The sequence below is a fragment of the Colossoma macropomum genome, unplaced genomic scaffold (genome assembly GCF_904425465.1).
Source record: "Colossoma macropomum unplaced genomic scaffold, Colossoma_macropomum, whole genome shotgun sequence".
Lineage (NCBI taxonomy): Eukaryota > Metazoa > Chordata > Actinopteri > Characiformes > Serrasalmidae > Colossoma > Colossoma macropomum.
The window spans coordinates 29133615-29160128 of NW_023494788.1; the positions used below are offsets into that span (position 1 = coordinate 29133615).

At 41.9% G+C, this 26514-nt stretch overlaps 1 protein-coding gene and 1 non-coding gene across 6 annotated transcripts in view; both read left to right on the top strand.

Moving 5' to 3' along the window:
* The first annotated feature begins 1216 nt into the window (after positions 1 to 1216).
* Positions 1217 to 26514, top strand: part of atp11c (ATPase phospholipid transporting 11C) — a 61779-nt gene continuing 36481 nt past the window's right edge. For all 5 annotated transcript variants that reach the window (XM_036569088.1, XM_036569089.1, XM_036569090.1 and 2 more), the window contains exons 1-2: positions 1217 to 1790; positions 21753 to 21872. In XM_036569088.1, the coding sequence (XP_036424981.1) occupies positions 1764 to 1790; positions 21753 to 21872 (147 nt within the window). In that variant the 5' untranslated portion in view covers positions 1217 to 1763. The remainder of the gene's footprint in view (positions 1791 to 21752; positions 21873 to 26514) is intronic.
* On the top strand, positions 23412 to 23574 carry LOC118807393. The gene has a single exon (XR_005007207.1). It is a non-coding gene; the product is annotated as a U1 spliceosomal RNA (small nuclear RNA).

Consider the following 26514-nt stretch of genomic DNA (forward strand, 5'->3'; position numbering starts at 1 on the left):
AGTATATAATTATTACTTTTTTATTAGCTTGATTAGTATTCTAGCTGTACTAGCTTTAATCGCCTGCGTATCTGCAGCTGAGAAGGAGCGATGACATATGGAAACATAAAATAACCATAAAATTCAAGCAAGTGTGCAGCAGTAAAATCTCCTGCAGTCCTGGGTGAGTTGATTACATGCATTCTATTCTATGTCAGTTATTGCATATGGTAGAACTGTAGGAGAATGAGATAAGTTGGAGTTTCTAAAGCAGTTATCCTGGCTCATTCTATTCCCTGTGATATTAGTGCGTTTGTGATAGATGCATATTGGAAGTAGTTTTTACATAGCTCACTTTAGAAATCAGGAATTGTTTTAAAATATGTATCTTTAACATTTAGTGGAATATAATTTGCTTGCTTGGAAGAATAATCAGTTACAATTTAACAACATTACTTAATAGATTCAAATTGTTAAAAAAAACTATGTATACACACACACACACACACATATATATATATATATATATATATATATATATATATATATATATATATATATATATATAAAATAGCTCTTAGCCTTCTGATAAGTTTGCAAAAGTAAGAAAGTTTGGGTCGCTTGAATGCAGTCAGAGCATTAGCCACAAGGGGACGCTATAACCAAACCCATTCATTATTAGTCCGAAACTTAGATTAAAGCCCTCTCTCTCTATCTTTCTCAACGCTTTAATTTATACTATTTATTAGACACATTTAATTCAACTCAAATTAAAATAAGTGTCTAAAAACAACACATTCAACAGCTACATTATGCCTTTAACTCTCTGACGTCAAATTCATAATTGTTGAACATTTACGAACAAATGCACGAAAAAAAAGCATGAAATGAAATCACCCATTTTAAAACATAACAATAAAAATGGATAAATTAATGAACAACACGCATTTACATTTGAATATGTAAATAATGTAGGCCTATATGTGAATTTAAAAAAATACTAATAATTATTATTAGCATTTTATTTTTCGCAATGCAATACGTAAATTGTAGTTTTTAGAAAGTTTGTAGATTTAAAAACTTGAAAAAAAAAGTTTTCACACCACTGAAAACGATGTAATGTCGCGTGTCGTAAACGGTAGAGTAAAAAAAAACTACATTTCCCATGAAACACCGCGCTATGACGATGGGCGGGGCTTGTTTCTTGCGTTGAGTTGGGGCGGGGGTGAGAGTAAATTTTGACAGAGTAGAGTGGTGAGAGACGGAGGTGGCGACACGCGAGACAGACGAGCGCATCCTCTGCCACTGAATTCCGGTCACTTTCTGCCCGTAGGTGTGTAACGTTAGTTTTGTGTGCTCCTGTTCGGTGTGAACGGACGGAGGGCGACGCAGCTGTCTGTTCTTTTATTGAAGCTCAGCAACAGGGCAGAGACCAGGATGCCGCTGACCGGAGCAGCAGCGTCGTGCACGGGGAGCTCCCGCGACTAGCAGCCCCTGCCCACCGCCACCGCGGGAACAAACCGGAGAGGAGAATATGCAAATTGTTCGAGAGGCAAGAAGTCAAACCGAATGGAAACGATGTAGCTTCACCGCCGCACTTCATATAGCTCGGAGAAATAGGGTAGAAAATAGATAGCTAGCTAGCTAACGCGCTTAATTGCCGTCATACATGCAAAGTTACTCATTGCCAGTGAAGCTCCAGGAGCCCGTGGTTGGCTGATTAAAAAGGAACAGCAGCAGTTTTACGGCGTCTTCAGGTACCAAAGAAGACAGAGGAGTCAAATATGCTACGGAGGAGGCTCAATCGTCTGGTAAGTCGCCGACGACTAAACCCAAACGCCACACAGCAGCTGAATGGCTGTACTGTAGTCGTTACTAGTGCGGTTGTAGCGGTAGCAGTCAGTCACGTTATCAGGCTGAGCGGTCTGAGGAAGACAGCAGTGTTCCTGCCGTAGTAGGAGCTGAGTTAGTTAGTTAGCATGCGAAAGGAGCTGAATTTACACGGAGCGACAGCTTCGCTGACTGACTAGCTCCTCTCTCCAGCCTCTGCAGCTGACGTGGTGAAAGACTTGACTGAATATTTAGGGAGAAGCTGGTCTGTGTGCTTCGTTGCGAGTGTGAGTTAAATAGAGGTGCCGTAACTGTCGTTACTTGACGTCTCTCTCACGTTACTGCCATTACTTAACGTCTCTCTCACGGCAGTCACGGCTCCAGCCACTCGGATAAATATCTAAGATATCTCACTTCCTCCTTGCTGTTGTGGCTAGTACATGTAGTACAGTGGCACTGCGCCCGCGTTAGCATCTCGAAAACAAGAAGAGAGTTTCTGCAGGACACCGCTGAGCTACTTCTATGGAGCTCCAGCTGAAGTTGACTCTACACTGAACGATGTCTCGCCTAATTAGACGTCCAGCTACAGTCCAGCCAGCGTTAATCAACCACTTTAGCCTGGTCTTGCAAGCTAAGCTAAGCCCGAATCCGATAATTAATTTCCTAATGCCCTTCATTAAGCTAACGTCGCAACCGTTTTAGATGGGAACTTTATTTGGTTTCATTACGCAGCTCGGATGCTTTGCGTTAAAACTTTGTCTCCATTAGCTGTCAGGTCAGTACGAGCCACTGTTGTCTGGTCAGCGTTCATGTAGTGAGAGGCATGGTTCTGGTTAGGGTGCTATTGAAACTCTTTCTGCTTCTCATTTCAAGCCCTCTATGTACTCGTTTGTGCTTTACACGTTGCAGTGTGTGCTTTCTGCAGACATGGCCCAAAAGGCCATGGGAGTATAAAGCATAATTTAGGTGTAGTGAAGGAAGTTGTAAGAGTGAGCAGATTTGCCTGCAGCTAAGATGTTTAGACAGCAAATCCAAATAATTATTATTGATGATCTCACTCTTTTCGTTGTGGCCATTTGTTAGTGACTCTCAAAGGAATTGAAATGTGCACCGTAGATCCAAATCACCAGTGGTGAGTTTAACAGTTAATGAACTTAAAGGCAAAGTAAAAGTGGGAAATCTGTATTACTATTACTTTAAAGAATGGATGTGATCTGAATATCCCTGAATTAGACCGTAGAGTGTTGTATGAGGATGTCTCACAGGCCTGTTAAATTGAGTGTCCTCTGCTCTGCAAGCCTAGCATGTTCTGATATTGTACTTGTGTCAGTTGAACAAATCCTCATAGGGCTGAAAGATAAATTATTTTAATACAGGACTATGTAAATTTAACTTAACACTCAGTTTATGAACTGCTCGTAGATGAAATAGGCCTATCAGAAGCAACCAAACACGTGCATTGAATATGTGTTGCTGATTTGTGGAATACCATGCCAAGTTGCAACAGTGTTATTGAACTGATAAAATTTACCAAAACTGACAGTTATTTACAGTAGCTGACTATAATGTTGTCTTAATTATTTTTACATAGGGTAGTCCTTGCTCTTGGTCCTTAACTCCCTGAGGGCTATTACAAAGTTAATGTGGGCCAGACTGTTTGTAGGTTGTTAAAATTGCATTGAAAGAATGATGTTGGACAATTGCCTAACTGGTGGCTATTTTACAAAGTTCAGCTTTTGCTCTGAGCAGTTTTACTGCCTCTTTATTGTTTTGCTCTCCCGTAACCTGTTGACACTATAACCTGTTAGGCTAAATCCTCATGAGACAGGCAACGTAAGCGTTATAGATAGCAGCTGTAATAGAGGAAGAGCAATATAATCATTATGCAGACTTACTCTTTCTCCGGGTTTCCTTTTAGTATCAGCTAGGTCAGCATATTCACCTTGTTTCTACTGCCGTAAGCACCAATATTTTGCTCTGTGACTCAATATTTGTTCGAGCAGGCATTATTGCTGTCACTGATGAGCCTGGTGTCATTATTGCAGCCTTTTTGGCTCCATCGCTCCATCGACCCCTCCAGTTATAGGTGCTTTGTGAGGATGTCCACACTACATAGAAGAGCCGTGGTCTGTGAGAGCCTAGCTAAGAAAAGAATATTCTGCCTTTCTTAATATTGCTGTAATATGGTGTACAGAGAAGCCCGTTAAGGACGGCTTTGGGAGAGCGGGGCCAGGGCCTTGTGTGGAAAAGCTCTGGAGATTGTAATGACAGGAAGGCGAAATCACATAGCTGCCTTTGATGTACTCTCAAGCCCTTGAAGCCACTGGCGTGTTGTGAGGAGGGCGCAGACCTGACGGAAATGTGATAGCATTCAATTTCGACGCTTTTTTGCAAAACAGCAAAATGGTGTAGACAGACAAAAGCATTCCACGTATAAAACACGTTGTTTTCTTCTTGCTACTTCAGGGTACCCTGCATTGGAGAATTGCTTGTCATGTGTGTGTTTTGTGTCCAAGCCAGCTGGGTGGCTTAGCACTGAAGAATTTCAGGCCAGATTGTTCCCAGGCGCACACGGGCAACAGCTTAGACGATGGTGGTCTAGCTCAGATTCTGAATGACTTTCCGTCCAGATCTCCATAGTGGAGTACTGTTATAAACCTTTGTAATGGGTTTTTCCAAACACAAACAAATTTCAAGTTGTTTAGCATGTAATGTCCTGTTTAGCTGATCGTCTCCTCCTCTTCCTTTCCTCTCATTCAAGTCCAAAGTTATGTTTGGTAATTTGGAGATACTCAGGTTTTTGAAGTGAACCCCTGAGGAGATCTGGAGACGGAGGTGCTTGGGTTCATCGCACTGTGTTAACTAACAGTGGCCTGTACCAAAAGAGCCCACTGCAGGCTTTTGATGTGTGATGGAGCAATTCCTCTCCTCTTGTTGGGTTTCCTCCTTTTGTATTTTTTTTTTCTCTGAGGGTTTCGCCTTTCTGGTACTCAGCACCGGGATACATGCTCTTTTTTGGGGGGCTTTAAATGCTTCTCAGAATGCTACAGCATGCTTCTCCTTCTCTCCTTCATGTCTTCCACGACCTTTCGGGTCAGCGCTATCTATGGGGGAAATGACGGGGTTGACGTGCTAAAATGCAGCAGGACTGCTCAGACCTGCTTAACTCCACTGCTTCCTCTTTCTTTGACCCTGCTGCTAATCAGCATGGCTGGCTGGCTTTGCTGGGATTTGTGGGGGTTGACCGTGCAGTGCATGTGGGCTGACTGTGAGTATGTGTAGAACAGTGGCTTCTGGCCACTGAGAACCTGCTTCTCAGGTTGGCTGAGGAAGCCCACACTACATAAACATGCATACAAGTGCACACACGCAGGGCATTTTCCATCTCCTCTGCTTGCTTTTGGCCGTGTAGCCTGCGGTCAGCCCCGGGGCATTCCATATTTGACCTGTGGCCTCTCCCTCTGCAGTGTTGATGATGTTGATGATGATGAGCCTGCCTGGGACTGATTTATCATTTCTGTTTCATCAGGAGAGCCACATATTGATTAGGGCCCTGCTCCGCTTTGCCACCATTTGTCTTGTCCCCCACTCCACTTCCCCCACCTTTCCTGAACTGGCTGGCGGACAGAAATGCTTACGCTGACTTCTCTGTCTTCCTCTCTCTTGCTCTCTTTCTCTTTTTCTCTCTCGCCGCATGCTTCCCGTAATGAAAATGCAGCCAGCCATGCTCATCCTCAACGGGCAGCCCACCATAAAAGGAGGGGGGACAGAGCATGTGCGGGGAGACGACCACATGTATAGCATTACCTGTTGTATCCTTCTGGAATCTTCCTTGTGCAATGGACTGCATGAGTCTGATCGCAACAGTGAAGTGGGTAGGCTGATGGGGTGTTGATGGGGGAGAAGTGTAGGGGGCACTGAGTGCATTATGGTTTTTTTGTGGCGATTTTTCCAAGCCCATCTAAAAGCGAAGGCTGAATTCTCGGTTTGTAGCGCTAAATAATTCAACAGCTTCATTTATTTTAAATTCCTCTCACAACGCTCCTCCTCTCTCGGCTGATCGTCACCAGGCTGCAGCGCTTGAAATGCATTCCTTGCCATCCATATATTTATAAAGCCTCATCCTGAGATTCCTTGTGTCGTGCTCCAGCCACCGGCAATGCACTGAGAGCACTCGGATAGAGATGTGAAGAGAATGATGAAAGGTGTGTGCGTGTGTATGTGAGAGATAGAATGTGAGTATGTGTGTGGAAGAGGCGAAGGGGATGAGGTGAGGCATTTTGTGGTGGCTGATGCCGATTTTTCTTTTACTGCTGCACCCAGAATGATACTTGCTGCTTGTGGGAATAGCATCACAAGCACCTCTTACAAGCACACAAGGACTCAAATATTATGATGAAATTTCAAATGGCTGTACAGAGGGACTAAAGCTCAAACCATGCACGATGGAAGTCAGTACTCATCCATTTCTTGTTTATCAATGCTTTTGTGACAAAACTGACTGCTTCATGGCTTCTCAAATGCAGCTTGGGATAATTAATTGAACAGTAATTACAGTCAGCATTGCGAGTGGCGTAATAAAAGATAATGACATCAGAAGCACAAGAGCTGAGATGCAGCTTGATGCAGGTGTTTTTTTTTCAGGTCGTCAGCATTTTGAGACAAATATCTGCCGTATCAGGCTTCTAGCACAGCTACAGCCCATCACCCTCTCTCTCTTTCTTTTTCTCTCTACTCCCTCTCTCCCTCTCTCTGTGGGATCAAAGCAACAGTGCAGTCAAACAGATTAGTTTAGTCACAGACACATTATGCCATGGAGAAGGCACAGTAGCACCTGGTCTTGCGCCTTGGTGCTATCCCCCCACCCCTCCATAACACTGCCTGCTGTTGGCCAGTGGGCTCTCTTTCATTGCTATTATGAGATTCTTCCCCGCTGAATATTCACCCGTTAATTGTGAATTTGGTAGCACTGCTTATGTGGTGCTGGTTTAACACTGAGTTATTTCTTTTTTTAATACCTTCAGACAGGGGTTCATACTGCTATTGTCCTGGTGCCCCAGGCCACAGTTTCATATTTTGGCCATTTAAAAAGCAGAGCCTGTGGCCCACTATTTTGACATGTTTCCCTATCCATAACAAAGCAACTACTTTTCACCCTACCTTATACAGAGCATGTTCAGTCAGTCATGTAAGTAATCACATCAAATCAGATTTTGTAGAGTTGGCTAACTGTAGTGTCAGTGTTACCACCGCGAGAGCATAGCTAATGTGGCAGGAAGTGACTTCTTTCTAGAACTATGTAATCATAGCCTGCCTGGTTAAATTACTAAAAGTTTTTTTGAGTTATTGAGTTATTTTTTGCGGACAGCATATACAAATCTACCACTGCCTGCGGAGATCAATCGGTAAAGAGTTTTTTTCCGGTTTGTTCTTAACTGGTCACATTTTAACCATGTCACGTCAAGGGTTCACTGAAGGTTTTAGTCTGTTGCAAGGCGTAATTGCAATTGCTATTTGTAGAAGTATAATTGTTAATATAATTTATCCATAGCAAGCAGCCATAGTCAAGATCAGTTGTTGTGCTAAATGGATGAAGCAATGGGCGTGTGGCAAAACATCCTTCCGTCTGATGTTTTGTTGTCAGCATTTGTCAGCAAGCTTTGGCCACAACTTGTGAACTCTGTTTAGCTTGCTGTGGCCAGAGTTGTTCACTCGTCATAGACAGGTCAGCTGACTTTGGTGAACACATCGCTGAGGCTTCCTCTTGTTTTGTCCTCTTCAGGTTTTCCATGATCTTTCAGCACTCTCAGATCCCTCTACATCTTCACAGCCTGCTGTAGACTACAGATGCAGATATGAAAACCATGTGCTTACCTTGAACAAGGCAGTCTCAGGCCCAAAGCAGCTCATCTTAATAGTGAAATGTCTTCTTAAGACAGGGAACTTGGTTTTCTCATCTCTTTTGTGTTGATACCTTTTGTGGTCTTTTCTGGTCTTTTCTGGAAACTTTTATTTGACACAGTGTAGGACACTGCAGGAAGGCTCTACAGCTATCAAGGTATTTCTCTCCTTTCTTTTCAGAAAGGCAGGACATCTTTATCTAGGCCACAGAACAACATGTTTGCCACTGCTTGAATACTGACAGCAGCTTCGTACAAGCCCTCACTGCTGTTAACCCCTTAAAATCTAATGACCTGTTGGTGAGTCAAGACTTTTACTCCTCTCATAACTTCATCACTTACAGTAATATCAAAGAGTAGTTCATAGCAGTTATAAACCTTGTAATAAACCTTGAGATTAATAACTGAAAAAATAAGCCTATAAAGCTCCACCGGTTTCTCCACCATACTTCATTCTTTGTAATTGAGGGAACTGCTGGACTTAAAATTTGCTGTTTCTTCCTAGTGGAGATCTTCATGGGGGTAAATGTCAGAGGTGCTCTGAGAAGAGAGGAGATACCTTATGTATTCTCCTGCGTGGTGCTGTTCCAGGCCTCCCTTGCACACTTAGGCTACTGGATCGTGAGTGCATCTCTGGCACATTTACTGTTGCAGATGCCAGGGTCATTTCTTGACGTGTTTCCAGCATTGACCGTAAAAGCTTTTTCATTTGCCTCTGTTTGCCTGTTCCACCACAAATCTATGCTGAAAAACCTTCTTTTTTTGTCTTATTCCTTGCTGCCAAAACACCCACAAAGCAGATTGTCTCAGACGGTTAAACCAAACAGATATACCAGATATACCAAACAGCAAATAAGAATTTTTAATGCTTTAAACATTAATAAAATATATTTATAGTAGCTCTGTACTATATTCTGTAGTATTTAAAATAAAGGCTGTTGGGGAACATAGAACTTTGACCAATAAATTGTCTGACTTGAGTTTTGTTTCCAGGTTTTCAACATTGTAAAATTTAAAAGAGCTTTGAAAGGCCTGGCTGAGGAGATATTCCTTTGGCAGGCTGAGTAGTATGTTCATATCATTTTAAAAAAAGGAACAGTTAATGACTGAAGGGCCTGCTAATCATAGCTAGGGCAAATGCTGGCATGTATCAGTGTAGATCATTTGAGGCTAAACTGCTTGTGCGTGCATTTGCTCTATGAATGGTAATGCCGTAATCTACATTTCCATCAGTGTTAATTTAAGTGTATTATTTATCACTTATTGATCCATTTTACTGCATAACACTACCCCTGAAGCCACTGAACTCAAATGAATGCGGCAAACCCAGCAAGCGTCCGTAACCTTATTAAAACATGCCCTTTGAGCTTGTTCTCCTTTGCCCTGCTGTTTGTGTGGTGCAGGTAGCTTCATGCCACGTGCTACAAGGCGTGACATTCCGTACTTGAACTCAGAACATTGTACTCCAGGCCTACAAACTTTGTAGGCTATTTTTAAGCCTTCATTGATCTCCTTTTTCTCTCAAAGCTCTTAATTACAAGGCACCTTTTTAGTGCAGTGAGAGCCTGTTACTCTGGCAACCACTGCCTCCCTCGTTCAGAGCACGGCTGCTCAACCACAGTTTAGTTGCATATCCTGAGTAGGTAAATGAGTATGTAAAGCATGCAAAGTAGCATTTTGGGTTTCCATTTGAAGTGGTGTTGAATCTGGCCTGGACTGCAGGAGTTCTTCTGGTCATGGGCAGTTGTTTTAGATTGGGAAATTCCGAGACATGTTCAGGAGCTCATCGTGCTCTCAGTCTCTTGTGCTTGACTTGAGCCTACTCTCGTGCTCGCTGTCTGTCACTTGAAGTTTGATGCTTAAACCTCTTAACCCGTCTCCTCTAAGTGTTGAGCCAATGCTTTGTATTTGTGTGTGCACGTGTTTGTGTGTGTGTATCAGTGTGGCTGGAGCGCTTGTCTTTTCTCATGCTCTGAAGGGAACCAGCAGGCTTTTGGCAGTTTGGAGCACAGCATGCCTGTTGTCGTCTGCTTGTCTTCAGTGTTGGGTGTTTTTTGCATGGCTGTGGCTGGGAGCCAGGTCTGGGATGAAAGGGCTGAGAAGCCTGACCTGTCTCTCCACCTTCAGCGGGCACACGCAAGGGGTCCGCTTATTTGGCATGCAAAGATATCCCTGTTGGATGGTTGGAAATAAGGAAGTCCATAAAATGGAAATCCCCAACGTAGCACCTGGGCTCAGAGATGACTTCAGGCTGTTTTGTTCATAGCAGGGAAGGAAATGAGACTAGGAAGTGAAAAAATGCTACTCATTATTGGTGAATTAGGTGCTTAATATTTACTTGTTTGTTGTAATATTTGATTTTCCTGGTCTAACACATATGCTAAGCCTGGGCCTGTATTCATAATTGGACACCTCTGCTCTAGGTGCTTTTCTTTGACTCTTTTTTGAAATGACGTCTTTCTGTGTTTTCCACATGCCTGGAACAAACCTCAGGGTAGCACCGTGAGGGGGTTGAGGAAGGTTGTTTTAATGTAGTGATAGCCAAGCTCAGGACAGCATTTGATTACTTATTCGGGTATTTGAATAAGGCACCAAATAAGCAAATGTTAAACATTCTGTTTTTTTGTTTTTTGATGTGAAGCACTTTATGGACTTGGCTATTGTAAATAAGCTTGTGAGGATACACATAGCAATCTATTTACTTTTACACAGCCAGAGTGAAACAGATACAGATAAGTTTGAGAGTGCGACACTTTCGCCACACACTGAATGATGTAAACCATAGACTTTACTTGTTATTTATTATTATTTATCTAAAAAGCTGTATTAAAGGAAAAAAACATCCAGTCCTGTTTCAGTCCTGTCCCTTCTGGGTGTCATGTGTTCTAGAAAAACAGAGCACAAAGGGAAGTTCATACATTAATTTATCATCTGCTGCTTTATCATCTAGCATCCTTTCTTGATTGTCTTTAAGGCAGGTATGGTCCTTTTTGTGTGTTTATGTTAGTTTCACTTTTAAAGACATGGTTTAGCTTGTGGTTGTAGGGAGTTATTAATGTGCATCCTGTTGTGATTAGCATTAGCCGTTATTTTTGTGTATGTTTATAGAGGTGCTTCATGTTGTAGTGTGGTTAAAAACTGAACAGATAATTATACTGTGCTATTTGTATTCTGTGACAGGTGCTGTTGAACGTTTTGTTGTTCACTGATCATTGTACAGCCACAGATTGTGGCATATACACGTGTGCCCAAATACTAGGGGCGGGGGGAAAAATCGATTCTTAGATGCGTCTCGATGAGGACGTGGACGATTTCTGAATCGATTCACAAATGTCGAAAATCAATTTTCTAAATTTTAATTGATAACGTAATGTTGACGGAACGCAAAAAGGTGGACCTTTGCAAAGTGCGAAAGTGCACTGTGGGAGCCACTACATTTTGAGTCCATTTTGGCTGTACATGTGTCTCAGTATGTGCTAATGTCCTAGTGTAGGCTAAAAATATAAAACAAACAAAAACGCAGACTTACTTTGCTCTGCTTTAAGCTGTAGCTAAGCTGTATCCGCTTTTCTTGCATCACCAGCTGGAAACTTTTCCACAAAAGTAGAACAGTTTCTTGTAATGTCTCTCAGTGTTATGCAATTACTAGGCTGAAGTTGCTTTTCATTCTCCAGCTTCTTGTTCGAATTTTCCGTTCCACCTTAAATAGTGCTTAAGGTGCCAGAAGTTAACTGCTGCACCATTTAAGGTGGAACGGGGAAATTCAAATGAAAAGCTGGTGAATGAGAAGCTGACTTTGGCTTCACATTTTTTTAGTGTTTAACAGTTTCTCGTTTCAGATTAAACATATCATGAAACCAGCTGGAGTGATTATAAACATCTATTAATCTCCAAATTATCGGGATTTGTCTTAAATCTTTCTCTTTGCCTTTTTGTTAGCTACTAGCTAGGTGAACTAGCAGTTATAGGCTACATTAACTCCAGCGTTTAAGATCATTTATTGTTAAAACTGTGTTTAAACGATCAGCAGAGCTTTATTTTACTGCAAAGGAGGATTATTATTTTTTTACCTACAACTCTTATTCTCATGTGGAACTGCGACCGGCCAGTAAAAGAGACACAGGTTGCCGACCCTTCAGCTAGCATATGGAAGCACTTTGGCTTCTATGGAGCTGAAGGGGAAAACCATATTACGTTTCCACTCATTTTCCGTCCGGTTGTAGTTGCTGCCAAGCAGAGGATGATCAAGTGAAGTGAAAGCTTCCACCAAGCTCGGAAAGAAGGATGCGAATTACAAACTCTATCACAACTTTTGCCAAGGATTTGCATCTGTTCTCATCGTTGAGAACCAGGGCATTCGCGCTATGTTGCTCACTTTGGAGCCAAGATACAGCGTCCAAGAGATATTTTACTGACACAGTGATTTCCCCCACCCCCCACACACACTCTCTACAGCAACACCAAGACTTAAGTTATGAAATCACTAAAGAAAACAGGTAGAATAGCTGATGAGTGGCAGCCTGCGTCTCATGTGCTTCAAACAAGAGCAGCGAATGAGAGCCTTCCAGTTGACTTGCCACATCACTTCCGTTTGGTTTTTAATAAAAGATATTGGAAGTAAATTCGTTATGGACTATTAGAAATACTTTGCTTTAAAAGTACCACGTCGTCACACAGTGAGGAAAAAAGAAATCCTGTATAGAAAAAAGATGCTTTAAGATGCATCGATAATCGTTTTAAGATCACATCACAGCCCTCTGAGTCGTAATCGACTCGAATCGTGAGGTGCCTAGAGATTCCCACCCCTGCTAAATACTGACTGTTGTCTCACATCAGACTCTGCTGGAGTTTAGTAATCATTGCAGTCATGCATGATAACAGTAGCAGCGCTTGAGCTGTGCATTATTTGGCTTTGTTGAAGCAAAAGGCCATGAGACCCTGCTGCTGTGTGATGCAGCTGACTGATAGAGGTACACCGCAGGCAGGGCTTGTGAACACACAAGCCTGACTAGTGGGCTGATAATGCTAAAGGCTCAACCAACACTAAAGGCGATCATCACCCCAAGAGACTGGCGGTTCCTTCCATATGTCTCTCTAATGTTTGCTCCCTCAGCAATAACCTGGACTTACTCATTAACTCAGACTGTAACTGACTACACAGCGGGAGATGATGGACCCATTGCAGTAAATGGCTCCTGAAAGCATATTTTATGCTGTTTGTATATTACATCGTCTGGTGTAAACCAATAGCTTTGGAAGAATTCCAACCAGTTACAGATTTTTGCCATGAGCATTTTTACTGCTGCTTGTCAATTCACACTGCTGACATGTCACTTGGCCCCGTCCATGAGAGCGTGTGCGCGTCAGAAATTGCATCGTGGTTGCGGCCATAGGTATTGGTATCCCCGTTGCTGATACTGCATTTAAGTGCCATTAGCCCTGGTACAGATATGGTGTCGATATTGGTGAAACCCTGATTTTCATTCTCCCCCTATTTGTTTATTCATTCATTGTTACTGCAGTGTTTGGAACAAATTTTTAAGGTAATTGTTGACCAAAAGTGTATGTTGTATATCTGGCGTGTTTTGTCACTGTATTGTAATACATTGTATTGTGAAGTTGCTAGAAACACCCAGCCCTGCTTGCAGTAAGTGTCAACCCAAGAAAGTGTCCCGTTGGCATTTTCCACTGCGTCTCTGATGGTAAATGGTCTGAGCTCATCAAATCTTGGTGCCAGTATTTTGCATTAATCTCTCCCATAACAAATCGAATGACACGATTGAGGAAGGAAATTAAAGCAGCGAGCTGAGTCCGATCAATCGTCCATTAAGCAATTATAGCATAATTTGGTTTGGTCAGTAAGTTAGCGCTCGCGAGTGTGATGGAAGATTGCAGCCCCACTCAGCTTCAGCACACATTCATCCTTCAAACCCCGCTTTCTGTTTACTGCCTTCAGAGGGCAACAGTATCTGAGTCCGAGTGAGTGCATTCACGAAGTCGTTTAAGGAGTATTCATAAGTCAAATATCACAATCTATTTCTTATCCCATTGCTCAGCACACATGCAATCAATCACTCTGCCAGCGCTGCTCCATCACAAGCTGACTCTGTGTTTTTCCCCCAAATGTAAAACGTTTAATCAGAATGTTATTTTACTGTTCTTGCTGCTCACGGGGCACAAGCGTCTCCTCACTGTAATTTTGACAAGAGGCTCAGTTGCTTCTTCACATAAACACAATTCCCTCAGAAGAAAATAACACGGTGGCACGGTGGCATTATAACACAGTGTTGTAGACTTTGACGCCCATTTATCAGAGCCATTCACAAATGAGCAGACGCACTGAATGTCCCTTTCTTATAAATATTCAGTGTGAAAAGATAGAGAGGCTAACGGTGAATAATTTAAATGGATGCCTTTCTGCGAGTGTGATGTGTTGGTGTAGCATGTAGACCAGTAAATCTTTAAACAGGCACTCTGGCATTGTGCCCTTAATGTTGCTTTCTTGAACATAATTAAATGTATGATATTTATATAAGCTTACCGTTCCACCGTTTACGTAAACTGGTTCCTGTGTGATAGCGTGTGTGTGCGGACCTATCTGCATGCACTCCTAAAGTCAATCATTTGACATTGTTTAAAAGTCAGCAGTAAGATTAGGTCAGATGATAAATCATATATATGATGACATTACTGACATTGTGAGTATGGAATATAGATTTAATTGATGTTTTGGCCTGTTCAAGGCCTGTCTCTGATGTATTACCCTGAGGCCAAGTGTTTTAGCTCACAAAGCATGCGAGTGGTGTAACCGCTAAAGACAATCAAGTGATTTGTCAACTGCCTCTACTGACTGTTTTGCCAGACTCTGGGCTCAGTTGACTGGTAGTGACAGACACATTCAGAACTTTCCTGGCTTTTTGTTATGCAGTTATGCAAAATTGGAAATGCAGCACAGAGGCCCTAGAGAAGAACAATGGAAGCAAGTGAAACGATCAAAACATCAAATGCAGGTAGTAGACCGCATAAAAAAGTGAGGTGATATTTGTGAACCTTTTAAAACAACCTAGATATTTGTGTAAATGGGCTCCTAAAATTTTTGGGGGAAGGGGAGTATGCATTTGAAATCTTAGTTGCTCCTGTATTGGCGAAACCTCTATCAATTTTTGTAGCTTATGACCCCTACTGGTTACAATGCTTTTTGGCCCATAGCTCTATACAGAACTGCTTCAGTTCATGTATATTTTTAGGATGCCTTACTTGAACAGCATGTTCAGATCAACCTACAGAAATTCAGTGGGATTGAGGTCAGTATTCTGACTCGTCTATTTTGAAGTACAGAGTTTCTTCTGGTTAAGCCACTCCGCTCTCTGTATTACTGTGAAGTTGCATAACCCAGTCTCTTGAGTTTTAAATTACAGACAGATGCCCTGACATTCTGCTGTAGAATTTGCTGATGCATCTTGGAATTTTCTGGTCTTTTAAAGCTTCACTATATAAGATTTTTTTTTTTCAGTCAGAAGTAAAAAAGCACACTAAAATATGGAGTAAAATATGGACTCTGTGTGCTGCTGCAAGTCACCCTGTAAAGCCTGAAGTAGTAATTTAAGTCAAGTGTCTGGTCAGGTTTTGCTGAAATTATATGTATTAATGGCACATGCACAGGTTCAAAACGAAGGTCTGGCTCAGTATTCACAAAATGAACAATTATACTGATGAAGATATGATGACAGAAGAAGATAGTTGACTTGCATGCTCAGAAGGTAAGTTCACTAAATATTGACTGAGTTCTCTTTCAATACTCTTTTAACATGTTTTAGTTAGGCGATTTGTCCGCTTGGAGAAGGGGTCCGTAACACAACCGACATTATGAAAATTTGTTCTGCATGTTGAAGGCTGCATGAGGCAGCAAGACAACCCTACACTAAGCAGTGTGCACCTAATATGTGATGTTTTTTCTCTAAACAGTGGATACATTTCCCAAGATCAACTTTTGGTCCCCTGTGTCCACAGAATATTGTAATATAGTAGTCTTGTTCCATAGTTCTCTAGAACATTCAGATATTCTTTAGCAAAGGAGCAGCATTTAATTTATTTTATTGTAAAGTGAAGAGCATGTGATCAAATCTGTGAGTTTTATACGGGGAAGATCAACCCTTCAACTGATTGGAACATAAGTTTCAGTTATATAGTACCCTGCTACACAGAGTAGTGTCTTCTTCCAGCATGTCCTATTTATCTGTTTGTTTATTTTTTTATTTTTTTTATTTTTAGTTGATTCCCTTGCCAGTCTTGTAAAACAGGTATTCCGGCTCACTTCTTTTGGTGCATGTATTCTGAATCATATCAGCATTGACCACATTATTCAAGGGGAATTCCAATGGATTTTCCAAACAACAACTGCATAATTAAATGGTTTACATGCAAACAAAATGATTCAGAGTGGTTTGATATAAAATGCTCCATGCTAGAGAAACTTAACTGAGTCAGAGTGATGGGAACCAGGTGCCTGAAGAGTTTAGTGCCTTTAAAAGCTCCCTCACCGAAAGTTATTACATGAAATGGTTATGAATGTGCTGCCTGATGTCTGCCTGTTCACGGCAATGAGATACATGCAGGGTATTATAAGGCACAATAGTGCCCAAAGAACCCTCCCCCCCGATTTGTCACTATTTTGCCATTATCACACATGTAGGTTCACTGGTTGTTTTGGATAGGAAATAAAATGGCTGTATTTGTGTTGTAGACGGTAAAACCACCGCTGTAAAGACATCTGAGTTGGCAAGTTTCTCTGCAATGAACCATTTCACATCAGACCTCTCTAAATGACTTTGTTTACATCTAAATCTGAATTATACAGAAACTACAGAAAATCGTTAGAATTCATCAAAAGGTAACTGTTGTTTTCCATACAGCTTTAATAAAAATACCCCAAAGGCTGGGGGAAAAATGCCCTGCCGCCATGACCTCTGCTGATCTGTGTGACAAGCTGAGCTGCTGGATGTGATCATAACCACACTGCTGTCACACATTTCACACTGGCTGAATGCTGCTTTATTCTACTTAAATAACATTGCTACGTTACCATTGCCCTTTTTATTATGTGGACATAATTTCTTTAGCGCGTAATCTAATATTATAATACTGCTGTTCACTTGATTCTTCAATGCCGTGTTTATTCTGTAGCAATTGGATCTCGTTTCGATTGAGTAAACTGTGTTTGTGGTATTGATCCTTCCTCTCCTGTACACGCTAATGCATTTCTGTCCAGCAGGAGTCTACCGACATGTAGCCCTTCCATTTCCCCCTCCAATTATTGAGGTTGAGCTGCGTAGTGCGACTTCTGACACCATGGCAAATATAATTCTGTCAATTCTATTTGTCCTTACATTAGCTCCTCTATTGTTTGGCCTTGGAACACGAGCTTTGCGAAAATGAGTATTACAATCACGTAACAGCGCGAAAATGAATCGGGCCCTGTGTCTGACCTTCATTATATTTAACGCTGAATTCCCTTCAAAAATCAATGGCCATTCAATGCTGCTATTCTTATCGGCCTTCCCTGCCTCTGGGGCTTTCTTCCTTCCTTTGCACATATGCAATTTCTTTGGCTTGTGATTTATATTCTCTTAACTATCCGGGTCTACTCTGAACGGCTTCCAAAATAGAGCAGCCTTTAAAGTTGTGTGTGGCGTTGCTCAGCGAAGGTGATTTATACAGAGATCTGTGTGTATGTTTACCTAGTGGAGCTGTAACCTTGAGGCAGCGCTGGTACAACAGTGGTCTTGCGGTTAATGACTCCCGAAGAGAGACGGGAAAGCAAGAGGGAAGAGGGGGGCTGCAGAGATAGTGAGAAGGAACGCTGGTTCAGTTTTAAAAAAAAAATAAGGGAAAGTTCATGGACTCACGATTTCCAGCTCAGCACTCTGGAGAATGTTTGCACTCATTTTGAAACTGAACTTTAACATGTTTAACTGACAGCTGAGGAATGGGCTTTGGATAGAGTTCTTAAAACGTTAAATCCTCAGTGTTCAGATACCTGTCGCACTACAGTTGGTTTTGATCAGTCTCTGGCTGAAGTGTGTTTTGTTTTTTTTTTTTGTTTTTTTTCTTTGAACCTGTGAGTGGAATGCAGCTTCCTTGTTGCTGCACTGTAAACAGAATGAGTCTTGAACACTTGAACATGGTGTGAGCATGTTGTGTGCTGAAGGACAAGCATTAGTAGGGGAGAGCAGCTCAACAAAAAGAGCTTTGTGGAGTGGTCTGCATGGGGCAGCCCCACTAGGAGGGTGCTCCTTCCTATCAGTAAACACCCCTCCCTTCAGCACTGGGTGTTTTAGACCATAATTAGACGCATGCTAGCCACACAACATAAACAAATGTAAATACTGTTAGTGTTGACTCTTTCTTTTTTTGTTTATAATCACTTTCATGGCTCAAATGTGAAAACACTGCTCCACTTTTATCATCACTACTTATGTACTTACCGTAGGGTTTTGCCAGTGTCAGGCTTTTCAGCTAGAGAGACATGACTTTGAGGTGCACCACATGGCGTAACTGCATATTTGAAGTACATTCTTGCCATAGTGAGTAATGGATGATGGATGTCCGAAGAAAAATCCTGAATATCATCCAAGTAAATGTTCTATGCACTGATTGACTATAATGAATTTGGCTTTTGACTCAAAAAGGATGTGATGCTGTTTATAAAATATTTTTTGATGAGTACGCTAGAACATTTTAGACATTTTATTGCTGATGGAAACAGGATTTTGCTCTGCGTCTGAACTCCCTCTGTCCTGTGACTCAGACAGTGGCGTTTGGAGGTGGACCTTTCCCTTAAGCTTTGGCACCTGCTCCTGTTTCCTCTCTTCTCACAACAGCCCCTCCCTCTCCCCTCTGGCCCTTCTGCTCCATCCGGCCTGCTCCATCCCAGCACCTAGAGGAGCCCGCAGCCACACGCCAACATGTGTGACGAGAAGTCACGCTCTGCAGAGCCTTATGTAACCTTGGGCTCTTCCCAACAGGAGAGCTGGAACATCCAGACGGCGCTGACATCGTTATACGAATGTTTACCAAAGAACCTGAAACCAGAGCAGGTCCCATGGGAAATCAGAAGACAGAGACAGAGAAGTGAAAGAAATTACACGTAAGCTGTGGCTTCCGCAGAGTTGGGAGTCGATATCAGTACGTGGAGAGGCGGTTGTCTCACAAGCCCTGATGGAGAGTGTTATCTCCACCTGATCTTGCATACTGATGCGTTCTGCCTGAGTTCTTGGAAGACATGAGGGGTATGTGAAGGTGGAAGACATGAGGGCTATGTGAAGGTGTGTCACTTAGGGAGGACAGACATGTGGGGGCAACTTCAGTGTGGTATCTGATCAGCAGATGTGCGTTTAGCTACTTCAGCCGTATGGTTCTATTCATACAAATTCTTGGCCAAAATGTATGTTCTTTATCCAAATGTATATCATTTTTTGAATGTCTGATCTCGTATGTCCCAGAACACTGTATGAATCGCACAGGCTGTGAATTTCTTTTGTGTAGGTGTTTTGTTTGGTTTTTTGTTTTTGTTTTTTTTTTTTGTACTACTGCACAAACATTTATTTAGCTTTTTATTCATTCTTTTGACTGAAACAACTACAAGGTACTAGGAGAAATGCAAAAGTCAGTTCTTTCAATAGGGCATCACTCTGAGTTACCAAGGACACAAGAAAAAAACTGTTTAAAAAATGTTGCCTAAAATGAGTTGCTGGCACTGTTTCACTGCAACAGGAGAGCTAAGGAGAGAGCCTGTTTATTTTTAATTCTGATTAACACTGAAATGATTTATAAATTGTTAGGCCGACAACAAAGTGTCAAAATATATTTGATCATAAAAATGGAATGGAGAATGAATTTCAGAAAGTGTCAGTTTTGACCATTTTGGTCTAATAATATTCAGGTGCTGAAATTGTGGTGTCCTACTTGGATATTTATGTAATTCCACATGTGACCAGGCAGGCAGGAACAGCCCTTAGCCTGGGGACCGATGCCTTCCGCAGCCGTCCTGAGTGAGGGAAGTGCTGGAAGAAATGGCTGTAGCTCTACCGATGGGGAAAGCTTCTGAAGGCCGCACACACATTCCAGCGCACCAAACAGTGCATGCTGTGCATTAGACCCTAAGATCCCTTCTCCATGCTGTCTGAATTATTCACAGTGGCAGTAATAGCACTGCCACTTCTACTTTCTCCAAGAACGCTACAAAGATGAGCAGTGGGGTGGTGGATTGGGGGAAGGAAGAGAGTGGCTGAGAGCCTCCTGAGACACTTTGACAGCTTATGTTGTCTTCAGTGAGGTCGAGGCGCTGAGAGCAAGTGCTGTGTGTATGTGCGTGTTGGGGGCATAATCTGGGCACTCACTGGTTTATCATAGACTTGCATGCATTGGAGGATGGGGGGTTGTGGTAGAGCCTGTACACACACAGTGGCCACCATGTTTGTGACAAACCATAATATAGCAAATCCACTGTTGGAGCTGAGGAGGAAGGAAACACTCGCTGGGATCTGGCTTCTTCCTTCCGTCTGTCATTGTGTCTGCGTGAGGCATATGTTTCTCCTCCCTCTCCGCACCCATATACTTCTCTGACTCATTCATTGTTCTTTTCAGGTTGATTTCACCTGCATTCCTTATTCTGGAAGTAAATGGGCAGACCTGGTTTGACCAGTGACCCCACCAAGCACATGAGCGCACACACATACTTTCTATCACAGAACCTGAAGAAACAGCAGTGTGTCTGCTCTCCTAGATAACTTGAGCCATAAAGCTTCTCATTACAGTGCTTTCTGTTCTTAAAGCTGGCTAATCATCACACTTCTCCAGCATGATGTGCTGGTGTTGAAATTCAGCTGGTTAGATTATCCCATCTGACCTTTGTCATACTTGGCTTAATATGTTATAAGAAGTTTTTGTAAGAGTTTGGATTTTTTTTTTGTTTGTTTAACACTTCTGTAAAATTTCCAGGAGCTTTCAAGAACTAACAGTGAATGTTTTTTACGTATTGTGCAAACTTGTTTTTTAGACAAACTGCCATTGCGTACAAATTACAAATTTTTCAGCATCAGGAAAAGCAAGCTGAAAATGTATATTCAGCAGCAAATTACAGTACTTTTTTTACAGCAATTATTTGGTGTCCACCCTTTTGACTTTATTTCATTCTGGTGGTACTTTAAGCCTTGTGTGCTTGTAGGAGTCCAATTCCCTCTTTATCTTTTAATGATTTTTTTGAACTCCAGTTCACCTTATTTATAAACCCTTCCTTATGCAAGTGCATTGTCTTATATCTAATCTCAGAAATATCTGCTTTGGCCATTTTAGATGCATATGACAAATTTGCAAGGCAGTGTTTTGGGAACTGCTTGTGTGAATGTCAGTATCTCCTTGAGGGGAAAGTTACACATTTGGGATAAGATTCTGTTTGAAAGACACAGCTGTAACTTGTTGATTTTAAGATGGAAGGATGAAAGAGTTTAAGTGGCAGTAGGGGGCCCTGAAGTGAACAAATTAAATACTGAAGAATTTAACATATGTAGTGTTGGAGGCTTTTGTGTAATTTTTTTGTTAAATGTTTTCTGCTTTTTTCTGACAAAAAAACATTTTAACGTACTTAATGGGTGTTTTGACTGAAAATCAAATAAATGAAAGGGTGGTCTTTGACTTTGCATAGTACTGGAGAACCTCTATAGTAATCATAATTATTTTATGTAAATCAGTAAAGCCTCGCTGTGTAACTGCTGTTCATATGCTTACACTTTCTGTATTACACGAGACTTGATTCGTAGAGTTCTTTTTAAGACTGTCATCTCTACACAGAAGCCTTACATGGTGTTTAAGACTCTGTGTTTCTAAATCTGTCTTCCATTTGGTTAAGTGCCTAAGCTTGACATGGAGCAGGCCTGACAAGTTTAAATGCTCTGTCTTAACAGGCCACCGTGGCATTGTTAAATTGAGTGTACTCTAATTGATCCCTCTATTTCTCTCTCTCTCTCTCTCTCTCTCTCTCGGTAGTGTGGCGGGGATGAGAAAAGAGTGGACAGCAGGACTATCTATGTAGGACATCGTCCTGGTCCGGCCACTGAGGCCTTTATCCCACCCAAATTTTGTGACAACAGAATAGTGTCTTCCAAGGTAGGTGCTCTTTTCCATCTTGCAGCACGGCATAATCATTGTTTTTTAGAAAATTTTATTTGTTTAGCCATCATTGATGAATTATGTGCAAGACAACAAGATTAGGGTTTCGGTCTTGAATCTTTGAAAAGACAATAAAAATGGGTTCAGCTTGTTTTTTTTTCCTTATGAGCTCAGCCTGTTTTTGGCCAGCTTGTAATTAGCAAGTGTTGTTTACTGCCATGGCAACACAGAGGTTGTGAGCTAACACACAAGAGAGGAAAAAGCAGCTCCGGCTGCAGTGTGTGAAGAACGTGTCCGAGACACATTCTTCATGAGCCCTGGTGTTTGACCACCTGTTCGTCCAGGTGAAAGAGACTGTCCTGCTCACCCACCAAGTATGGGCTAAACCCCCTGCCCCCACTTGCTTAATTCCTCCATAAAGTCTTTCAACACATATACATCTCTGAACTATTCACATGATTCACACTGAGATCTTAGCAAATTCTTTTTATCTGCATTTGACAGTCATTAGCTGGGAATTGCCTAGCCTAAAATCAAGTATGTGACCCATTAAATTACAAATTATAAAAGAGATTCTTGTTCTGAAATTTGATTGGATGAGCCATGTATGAAGCCATTGTAAAACACTTGATATACACACACTTATGAGTACACACATTAACTGAATTCTGTATTTATGCACAGAGATGTTTAAAAGAATTTGTTCTTTCTATGGATTATGGAATGTAGTACTCATAGGTGGGGCCAGGCATAAGTATATACATGAAGTAAGTGCTTATTAAACATATTCTACACAAGAACCCAGTTTTGTTTAAGCTGCAGGCTTGACAAGTATCTGTGATTAAATCACCAAAAGCTAAAACATTGACAAAATGACTGGAAAATGATCTGCTGAAATTTCCATATTGTAAGGTTCTAAAGTTAAATTTACCACTCATTACTAGCCCATGTTAAAACGAACATAAAGGCCATGACCTTAAAAAGGCCAAGTGTACCTCAGTGTTGCTGCCCACCACATTCTTTTTTTACGCACCCATCTGCTATTTCCATTTGCATTGCCGTGCATCCCACTTTCTCTTGGAGAGCATGGTTTTTTTGTCTTATCGCCTGTTGGTGTTTGCTTTCGATATAGTACATTGTTGTAGTTGTGCTATCGTCCTCTCAGAAAAGTGGTCATTAATGCTTCTATTTTTAGCGCCGCACTTCACTTTTTAGTGGGCCCGTTTAGCAGTTCTTCAACTTCAACAATAAACTCACCTGGTCAAATAGGAACTGCTGTTTATGATCTAGAATTACAAAAAATGTGTGGAAGTGCTATTTTGGAACTTTGGGGAATTTTATGTTTGAAAATAGCCTGAGAATTTTGATGTTGTGATATATATATATATATATATATATATATATATATATATATATATATATATATCTATATATATATGTGTGTGTATGTGTATGTGTATGTGTGTGTGTGTGTGTGTGTGTGTGTGTGTGTGTATGTGTGTGTGTGTGTGTGTGTGTGTGTGTGTGTGTGTATATATATTACCTGGCAGGGGCGACACCATGATCACGAAGGTGGTTCACCCAGGGCGAGGCTCGGCCATTGCACTTTGGTTGTGCTGACCCTTGCGAATTCCCCAAATGCAGGAATCTCGACTGCATAATTTCTGGTCGTGGGGGACTGCGTTCGCGCTCTCCCCTGACAATTTTGGGGCAGTCGTGGGCTGGAGGTTAGGGAACCAGCCTTGTGACCGGAAGGTTGCCGGTTTGATCCCCCCAGCTGACAGTACGTGACTGAAGTGCCCTTGAGCAAGGCACCTAACCCCCAACTGCTCCCCAGGCGCCATGGATAGGGCTGCCCACCGCTCTGGGCAAGTGTGCTCACTGCCCCCTAGTGTGTGTGTGTTCACTAGTGTGTATGTGGTGTTTCGTTGCACGGATGCGTTAAATGCGGAGGTCTAATTCTCATGTGTTCAGACACAGTTGGCTAAAATGTTCATTTCATTTCATTAGATTATATGTTATAATCTATTCTTGCATTCCAAAATTGATACAGTTGAATTGCTACATTTAGATCAATACATTACCATGTTTCAGTGCATTTTTTACACCACTACTGCTCGTGCATCCCATGTCCACACACACACATTTACAATGGTTTGAATAAATCTTTCTTTTCCATCCTCTTGTCTCACTCCACCCCTCCCATCAGCAGCTTTCCCTGTCTCCTTTCAACGGAGGCCGCTTATTTTTCTGTCAGGCACACGGCCGGGGTGCCAGAGAAATACACCCTTGCAATTAATGGGCAAGCGGAGAGGGTGATTCAATCTGTCCCCTCAGCCTGATCGGACTTCCTAAATCTCCCCCAGCTGACAGTGGAGGCGTGCTCGATACACCAGAGAAGGGTGGTGCAGAGGAGAGAGGGAGAGCGGGAAAGACTAAGAGATGGAGAAAGAAAGAGAGAGAAGGAAAAGGGGGGTGTTTATAGAGCTACCCCATGATCCTGCTGTGGAATCGCATGATCAATCCCACTCTGGTGTTACGGTGTAAACACACTTTAATTACCAGCGCTGTGATGTTTACCCTTACTCATGCATCTGGCTTCCATCATCTCACTCCTTCCTCTCTGCATTCTTCCTCTGCACCATCCTGCGTTTTTCTCTCTCTTCTCCACTGCAGGCATTCTGCTACTGCCACAACAGCTGAAGTTCATACAAGGACGGCAGGCAGCTGTTATTCTATAGAAAACCATCAACTGTCCTCCTGTGTCTTTTTCTTTTTTCTCTGTTTAGATCATTGCATTGCTAACATTGCTTTATCCTTACTGTAGCTTCTCATCTAGAGTCCTGTGCTGTGAGTTCTTGTTAGTTCTCTTCACTTTTTTCCCACCCCTAGCTGAGGTAAATATACTCTTATAAAAATGAATAGGGGTATGACATTGTCTTGTGATATGAAAAAATGCAAAAACCGTGAACCACATGCAGCTCCATCCCTGAGACGAATCAAAAATGAACTTGATCAGCTCAAATAATTGTTATAAAATCAATAAAGGAGCATTGTAGACCTGAAGAGACAACTGCACCACTGACTGACACTTGCAGTACTATCCAGTACTCTCAGTGTAGCCTTTTATACCAGCCGCATGGGGCAGGCAGCACACCATCGAGCACAGACATGAAGGGACCATTCTGTTTTGCTGGTTGCACAGTGTTAGCACTGCTTATTTGCAGTGGTTTCTTTTTGGCCTCTGTTTTGTTGTGTTCTATTGGGCAAAACATCAGGGCTGCCAACTCTCACGCATTGGCTATGAGACTCAATTCAGTCCATTGTCACGCTGTCATGTCCAAATTGACATTTCTTGCACCTTTTTTACAAAACGCATTACTGATGAATCTGAATGCTCATGAAGTTTCTTATTACTACTTTTTTCCCACTGATTAAAATAAGAGAGCTCTGCTAGTCACTGCCAGTCCATGTGTGTTGTAGATCAGTAGGGCGGAACCAGTAGCACCAGGAAACCAACAAGGGTGGTGTGATGCACAAACTGAATGCAGCACACGTGTGTCAGAGAGCAAAGAAAACGTATTCTCACCTATTTTCACTGTGTAGTTGTTAGCTTTTCAATCTGTGCCTATCAAGTGCAGCCTGGTGAAAAATCTGACAGTGCTACACCCAGGTTTGCCGTTTTGGGTGAGCACAGCAAATTTGAGGATAGGCCGAACCTCGATCCTTGTGTATAAATCAGTATAAACCCCCACCCCCCTACCCAAACTGACAAAAATTTGACAGCCTTAAAAATGATTTATTATACAAGACAAGGAAAGACAAATCAGCTCATGGTGATAACTGGCAGAGTAGAGCTGTAAGCTTAGCAAATTTATAACTGTGAGCTGCCTTTGTTAGATACCAAAACAGTGAAATTCAGAAACCAGCTACAAAGTGCAAAATAGAATTAAGGATGAATGATGAGCTACAGAAACAGAGGTCTTTATAAGTTGATTTAATTGTGTTGTTCTGTTTTGCGTTATTTTTTCAAATTACACTGAAAAATATTTTTATACAGTATTGTAAACATGAACCTGACTGCACGCTTCCAGAAAAGAAATTTACTGTTTGCTGTTTTTAGTTTTATGTAGTTTTTAGCTGTTCTTTCAAAACAAGCTGGAGCATCCAAATTTGTGTCTGTTAATGCCACTAAAACTGCAAATCAGTATTGTTTTGTATATGATATATCATCCAGCACTAGTTTTTTCTCTTTCACCCCGTTTTTCTTCTCTTTTGCCCCGCCTGTAGTACTGTACTTAGTCTTTTAGTATTGTAAGCTCCCCTGCTTATCTTGCACTACATGCAGTGTGTTTAGTGTGCCGGGTGTGCAAGGCATTGTCCGGCCATTCAGCTTCGAGCCTGTATGGCAGAAGGGTGGCTTTTCCCTTACCCTCACTATTAGCCATCAGGCCTCACTTTAAAAAGAGAGATGAAAATGGGGAGCTGCCGCTGACCGGATAAGGTAATCGGCTCTCCTTTCAGAGCTAGCCGAATTAAGGAGATAAGTCCCTAATCCAAATCAGTGGAATACCTGCAGAACTGGAGGGTTGCCTCCTCAAGCCACGGGTGCTCCAGAACACCCTAAAGTTTCTGCGCT